Genomic DNA, 8,062 nt, shown 5'->3' on the forward strand with positions numbered 1-8,062 from the left:
ATAGGATACGAAATGAGCATATATGTGAAAAGGTTGGAGTAGCTCCAGTAGAAGATAAGATTAGAGAGAGTCGCCTTAGATGGTTTGGTCACATAAAACATCGGCCTTGTGATGACCCGGTTAGGAGAGTAGAGGTATTAGATTTGACTTGTGTTAAGAAAGGTAGGGGTAGACCTAAAAAGACTTGGTTAGAAAATATTAGGAATGACCTTTCTTTATTAGATTTAAACGAGAATTTGGCTTTTAATAGGACACAATGGAGAAAAAGGATTCATGTAGCCGACCCCACGTAGTGGGATAAAGGCTTGATGTTGTTGTTGTTGTTGTTGTATTATTATTATTATTTTAGAATTTCTCTTACAGTTGTTGAATCATACATGCTAAAACTGCTTCTATCATTCAAGGAGGCAGAAGGAGAGAGCAAAAGTGCAAGCGAAATGTAAATATCGCTTAACACTAAATTTTTAGATGCTGCAGTGCTACCCCTTGCATAGCTACCACCATATATCCTTATCTCAACTGTGTGATAAACTACATTAGTAAAACAATGAACACTTGGCGTTCTATCCAAAAACGTTATCCCCTTACCCTCTTTGCTGCACATGTGAGGCACATGTTGATGCAAGAACCCCTTTTTCGGGATCGTTTGCATGCATAGAGACATTATGTTGGGTTCCCTAAAAAATTTTGTTTGTTAGGCTTATTGGATGGCATTGTAGTCTCACATTGGGTTGCTCATACATGATTATAGGACATTGATGAATATACCTCGATTGGTTTATACTAAGCTTAGTTTGATCCAACATTTTATAGGAATAATTGTTTGAAAAATGGTGTAGCTCAGAGAAGGGGAAATGAGATTTTTAGTGCAACGAGAGCAACATTGATTATGCTTCTTGATTTACATCAAGAAGGGGAAGACACCTTCTAGGTATGTGTGGACTTCTTAAGGAAGAAGAAGGAGAAGAAGAGAGACTAATGGAGAAACCATAAGTTTTTGTTAGACCGGTCCTCCATGGACCGGTCCAGCCGGCCCAAACCCTTGGGCCGGTCCCGCTGTTTTATCGAAGAAGGAGGCCGGCGAGCTCAAGGGAGGAGAAAACAGTGGGGTCCACGTGAGATTCAAATAATTTCTTGGAGCCAAAAGGAGGAGAAGCAAGGGCAATTAGGTCATTTTGTATTAGATTTGAATTGTATGCATTAAGTAGGGAGAAAAGGGAGGATTAGGGTTATGCCATATTTTGTAAGAGATTTCTTGTTCTTCTTTGGTGGCTAGGGCTCTAGATCGAATTCTAGAGATTGGGAGAGTGCGATCCTCCTCTCGAATAGAGGATCCTTGTATCTTTGCTATTTTCCTTGCATCTACTAGTAAAATACAAGATTTTTCTCGAGTTTTCTCGCTGAATTTCCCAGAATTCTCCCTGTTTTTGCTGTTTCTCTGCTGTGAACAGCAGTTTTTGCTTGGAGATTTGCTAGAAAGTGAATAGGAAATACTTGGAATCAAGTATTTCCTATCAGTTTTATTTCCTGAATTTAATTATAGCATTTGGGTCTATTTATAATGCTTACATAAACTGGTTTTAGGGAAGAAGCTATTTTTTGTTAAAATATAGTAGGGATTGTGGTTGAAATCAAGGGTTGTTGTTTCTTGAAGGTCTTGGATTGAGAAGAAGGGTTGGAGACCGCTACTTGAAAGAATTCTGGGCAGAACCGGAGAGCTGTGCCCAATCTTGCGGAAGAAGTGCGACTAAAAGGTGTGTCTGGAAGGCAGGTGATGTTCGGTTGACTGGAGGTTACAATTAACTGGAAGAATGTGTTGTTCAGTTGATTGGAGGTTGCATATAGATGGTGGAAAGCTGCGTTTGACTGGTAAAAAGGGGCAATTGGAAGGCTGCGGCTGACTGGAGGTTCAAAAGCTAGCAGAGTTAGGCTAAGTAGAAGGCGGTGGTTGATTGCAGGAGGGAAACTGATCTGAAAGTAAAGGAGAGGGAAAGTGAGGCTAGTGCAACTAAAGCATCATTTGATAAGCTTCTTGAAGGATCAAGAAGATTAGATACCTTAAGAGTAGGCGTGAACTCCCAAAGAAAGAGAAGGGATATGAGAAGAGAAGGGAAACCAAAAATTCTATTCCATAATCCTTTTGTTTGCAACTAGAGATGTATTTATAATATTTAGGTAGACCAACAAGTTATTAAAGACCTGTTATACCTAAAACAAATAAAAAAAGACTAGATTAATGCTTTATTATATACGTGGACCCCTTTGTTATTTATGTTGCTCAAACAATGTCGTCGTTATTTGAGAGTTATGGAATATGTTTATTCCTTCTTCTTTGGCAGAATTTTGTAATTGTTGGTTGTTAAGCCTTGTTTTTAGCCCATGCTTCGCATCTGGATTGTACGATTTACAGATCTAATACAATATGCTGATGTATAACATATATGAAGGTGAATCTGATTTTGATCTGGATTTGGATTGACTTAGTGAACTGATTAACTTAAACTAGCTGTTAGGGATGGGGTTGTCTGATTTATGTGTGTTTTGAGGTAAAAGACAATAATGAGGAAAAGAAGTGCAGGATGGCGACATCATATGAAGAGAAATTAGGGGGGCAACAATGGAGTGTTGTGTTGGTGTTGTGAGGCTGGATGAGTTGTGGGAAATGGTATTGGGCCAAGAGGATGTGGTATAATGGGGCTTGGGATCTGCTTTATTTTGATGATGGAGATTGAGTATAATAACAAATTTAGTAGGTTGAGTGGCGGCATCGGGACAATGACCTTAGGGGCGATGATGGAGGTAGTTGGAGGCATGATTGGATCGGTGAGTGTTGTTGTGATGACAAATGGTGGTAGTTAGAGTTTGATGATGTTCGTTGCTTCTTTGATTGATGTTAGGGGAAGAGGGGAGTTGAGGAGAGCAGTGGGTTGTTAGGACTGAGGGCCAAGGCCAGTTAAGAGTTTGAAGTATGAGTTTATGTGATGTTAGCAACAATAATCTTTAGAAAATTTCTTTTGAAAGATAGTAAAATGTTCTAAAAACTAGTCGAATCCTATTTGGGATCCCCAAAGTTAGCCTGATTTCTTATCTTCAAATGAATCTGAAACCTTTAGTTGATTCGATTTGCCTAGTCTCTTTCACGTATGTAGATGTAAGAAGTCCCCTATCACATAACTTGAATTTCTCACGCCTAACTTCGCTTCGCCCCTTGCTAACTCATATATTGTGCTTACCCGTGCATACTATGTAGTCATGCTTGTTGTGCTATCATGTAACTATTCAAATTTTCTGGAAACTTGATGTATGAGATATTTGCATGAGAATTTGGGTTGAACAAGAGTAAGAGTCGACTCTTTCTCTTTTCCTCTCAGAGAAGGCATTGAAACTCCTTCCTTCGCTTTTTGCTTGTGGGATCAGGAGAACTTATAGTAATAGCCTCTTAGTCTGGTAATGATAAAATTTGAAGCTTCATGTGCAGCTAAGGAATTCATTCTTTTATGATATTACCACACTCTCTCTTCTCTATATTGGACTTTTGAAAGTCTGATTTGCGAGCCTAGCTTCCTTTCAATGTACATCGCATGCGCCTTCTAATGTTACAACCAGGAGATTGCTATAAAGAGAGAGAGGATAATGAAAGTTGGTGCTCCCAATAAGATTGTTTAGATTAAAGCACAATTACCATTATGTTCAGGGCTTGTGGTATGTGCTACCCACCTTGTAGTAGCTTTGATAACTGTGTTCACGGAGAGTGGGCAAAGCAAAAGGGAAGGAGGTCCTCATAGAGGGTCACACACTTGATCTCAAAGTGATTGGAAAGTTTGGTATGTTATCAAAAAAGGAAGGTGCTAGTCAGGTAAATAATTGGAATGACAGAGACCATATCCGTGACTATAAAAGGCCTAGCGGCTTGAAATTGCTTGCTACTAGTAGGTGCCTTGATAAACGCCACTCGATGTCTAATTCCTGGTAGGCTGATAGGGAATCTCTGCCTTGTGGTTGATTAGAAAAAGTACATCAACTTTCAAAGAGAAAAGATATGAGTCATCTTTTTTCCTCAATTCTGTCACTAAATGAAGCCAAAAATCATAGGCACTCTTGATCCAAAGTAGACTAAAAGCACACCGACAAGTAGACTTTGAATTTAAAAAGGGTCTGTTGCATGCCACACACATCTTTCAATTAATGGGCGTTATATGTTTATCAAGAAATACGACCAACATAATTTATGGGTAGTATAGAGTTGGCTTGCTCAGCCGACTCTCTTTTTTTAAGAAAAAAAGTAGACTTTGAATTTGTTTATGTTCATGGTTGATAAATTTAAGATGATAAGATACTTTACACTTGTATATATAGTTCAATAGGACATAATTTGAATTAGATTGGGCTGACCTCAATCCAGATATAACTCAACATTTCATAGATAAATCCAATTTGACTTTATTGTTGATTTGTTAAAAAAACTAGATAAATTACAGACTGATTTTTCTTAAGCAACCTTGGTTGCTTGCCGGCATCAGAGCTACTTAACTGGATTGCCTAATTATAGAGCAACTTACATAGGGCTACTCATACATGTGCAACCACTCGTTGTAAGCCTTCTAATTTCTTTTAACAGTGCTCATTAATGAGTGGTAACTCTGTATAATAGATTTAGTTGAGCTTAAAATTTGGTGTGTGAATATAATATTTCATGTATCATTAACTCTCACTTGGTGAAAATTTTAAAAGATTTTTGTTTTTTGGGTGTTATAGGTAATATTTGAAACCCCAATATATTGTAGTTAACAAGCTTTAAAGATGGTGTTATAGATCTAAACACCCCTTCCAAAAATGAAACAACAGAAAATTATGATTCAGCTTCAAATTTTCTCATTAAAGAACTACAAATTAAAGTTTATTTAAGAAGCACTACGATGAAACTAAATTTAAATTCATAGATAATTTAAAAGGATTATATAGCCCTTGATTTTTTCCTTAAGAACTTCATAGTAGTATTCATGTAGGAGGTGTTAAGTTCTAGATTTTTTAGTGTAAATTTATTCTGGGATGTAGAAAATTATGCAACATGTAAATAAAATTTCACAAGTCATATACCCTTCATCCTAATGACCATTTGTTACGTGAAATTTGGCGTGGGCATGCGAACTTGCCCTGCTACTTAATGATAGGATTTAAGTAGCATTTTTCGCTGGTACATAAATATATTGGCCAGTCACTTTCATTTTTTTAATGCGTTCTCACTATCATTAGCTTCAAGAGACAAGAAAGATCCGGTTGAATATACCGTCAAATTTCGGTTGCTCACTTTATGTTGATTTATTATTCTGTGCGGAGTCCAGAGGGCTTTCGGAGACCAATAAAAATGCGCCACGTTATCCCAAAAATGTACTGCGCTTGGTACAGAGCTCGATACCCGCACTCGGCACTGCTTGGTACCGAGCGCATAACTGGACGGGAGAACCGTCCGGTGTCTGCATAGAATAATAGCTCCTTTATGTCTCTCCTTTTTTTAGCATTTGCCAAGGTAGACCTGGGTGATTATATTTGTCCAATTTTGGCTGCTCTCTGTTTTAGCAAATGTTGTTGAAAACAACTGAAATTATCACCATTACTAGCCTTTAAAACATTACACATGAATGTTTAAGGTTATCAAATTATCATGGCTTTTGTTGTATCTAGTTTCATTGGGAAAAGTTGATGCCGAAATGATTAGGAAGTATAAAAAGCTTGCTATATATAAAAGGCTGTTAAAAAGAGATTTGGGTGAAATGGATTCAGTGGGCTGCAACCTGGCTTTTTTGGGATTATCACATTAGGTCTCAGTCATAAGGCAGGCCCTTTGCAAATAGAACTACGACGACATCATTAGAGGCCCTTCTGTGTTGTGAAGCTTTTGTAGTCCTCATAGTGGGCGAATTATTGTGTCCGGTCACCTGACGTCTAGACAATTAATTCAGATGCGCCACGTCACACAAATACATCGGGGCTCAGTGTATTTGGTGATGTGGCGCGTCTAGATTGGTGTCCGGACGAATCCGGACACCGGACGCAATAATTTGCCCTCATAGTGAGGATAAAAGACTTGAGGACTCTGGCAGATTGGTTAGTTCTTGCAGTACCTATATTGATGATGACCAAGGGGACTGCACAGTTGAACATTCCCCAAACTTCAGTCATTACGGTATTTGCATGCACCATTTCTTCACAGCTGCATACCAAAGATTACATGAGAAAACACCAATGATAGTTAAGGATATTCAACCTTGAAAGTAACAATAACAACATCAAGCTTTTGTCCCACTACGTGGGGTCGGCTAAATGAATCCTTTTTTCTCCATTGTCCTGTTAAAAGTCAAATTCTCGTTCGAGTCTTTTTAGGCCTACCTCTACCATTCTTAATTTAAGCAAAATCTAATACCTCTACTTTCCTAACCGGGTCATCAGAATGTTGCTGTTTTATGTGACCAAACCATCTAAGGCGACTCTCTCTAATCATATCTTCCATCGGAGCTACTCCAACGTTTTCACGTATATGCTCATTTCGTATCCTATCTCTAAGGGTAAAGCCACTCATCCACCTGAGCCTCCTCACCTCTGCAACACTTTGTGTTATGCTTCTCTTTTACTGGCCAGTATTTAGCACCATAAAACATTGCAGGTCTCACCATCATCTTATTGATTTTTTCCTTAAGTTTGAGGTGGAATTTTCTATCACACAATAAGCCCGATGCATTCCTCCAACTCAACCTTGAAAGTACTAAACCTTAAAACTTTTTTACTGAGGCGCGGGATTTTTTTTTAATGATACATTCTACGCCTGAACTCGGCTGTTTTCTTATGCATGTGAGGCTATGTGACTTATCCAATGGAGAGTCTTCTACAATAGAACCATTAAAAATCTGTTTTTTTTTCTATGCAACAGTGTTTAGAATGCGAGCCTTGAGAAAAAAATTAATAATCATAAGTTTAAGGATGACAATATTGATGTTTGTGAAAGTTATTCTGTTTAATACAGCTAGAGACCAGTTCCCTTCAAATTTCCTCTGATATATTGATATTATTCGATCTACATTTTGATGCGGATCTGTCTTTTGTCTAACTTGTCAATCTGTAATAAAGTTCTTGTTCTGGATTTATCATATCATCCCCTGATGTTACCGTTTTTTTTTCTGCTTGTTTTTCAGGACTGCATAAACCGAATACTGGAATTGGAAAATATTGGTACATATTATAAATTTGTTTGTTTTATAGCCACGCCGGTGATAAAGTTAGATTCAAGTTACTATATATTTGTGGTGTTTCAGGGAGACTATCTGGTGTCATGGATGATCGTGGAAAATACATATACATATCTCCTGAGGAAATGAAGGCAGTTGCTGATTACATTAAACGACAGGGGAGAGTAAGCATTTCGCATCTAGCAAGCAAGTCCAACCAATTCATTGATTTGGAGCCTAAGCCACATTTTGAGGAAGAACATAGTTCAGAAGCAGTAGCTGTCAACTAAGGTTTCGTTTGGGATGACTTTCTTACTTCTTAAAACAGTTTTTTAATGCAATATTAAAAAGCTGCTTCAAGAAGCAGTAAGAAAGTTGTCCCAAACAAAACTTAAATCAAACTCGTGTATATGTTCTTAGCTTACTAACAAGTTAAAGTGCTGATAATATAGGATGAAGCTCTCTGTATTGCATCCTTTATGTTATAATTAGTGCTCGATCTTGACTTATTTGAACTCAGATCAGTCTACTTTTTGTGTCAATGAAAATTTTTATTTTTTAATCTCAAGACAAAATCAAGTTGGAAACTTCAAGAATTAAATTAGAGATCATATGAACTCCGATTTCAGTAAACTTATAGTCGAACTGAACGTCTCGAAAATACGAACTCACCAACACCAAATTCAACTCAATCTGAACCCAAATGACTCCAAATCAAAGACCCGAAGCATATTTGGAGGGTTCAAACCGTAATTTGTATTACCAAACGGTTTCCAAACATGACATTCTTATAGTCGAATCAAGCGGCTAGACAAGACGAATCCAACGAGCCCAAGATCGCC

General features: G+C 37.7%; 1 protein-coding gene across 1 annotated transcript in view; it reads left to right on the plus strand.

The window, feature by feature from the left end:
• The window catches only part of LOC110106547 (DDRGK domain-containing protein 1), a 25,721-nt gene extending 17,959 nt beyond the window's left edge, over positions 1-7,762 (plus strand). The window contains exons 6-7 of the mRNA XM_020836480.2: positions 7,188-7,224; positions 7,308-7,762. Of these exons, the coding sequence (XP_020692139.1) occupies positions 7,188-7,224; positions 7,308-7,510 (240 nt within the window). The 3' untranslated portion in view covers positions 7,511-7,762. The remainder of the gene's footprint in view (positions 1-7,187; positions 7,225-7,307) is intronic.
• Positions 7,763-8,062: the final 300 nt, after the last annotated feature.

This window comes from Dendrobium catenatum, unplaced genomic scaffold (assembly GCF_001605985.2).
Source record: "Dendrobium catenatum unplaced genomic scaffold, ASM160598v2 fragScaff_scaffold_362, whole genome shotgun sequence".
NCBI lineage: Eukaryota > Viridiplantae > Streptophyta > Magnoliopsida > Asparagales > Orchidaceae > Dendrobium > Dendrobium catenatum.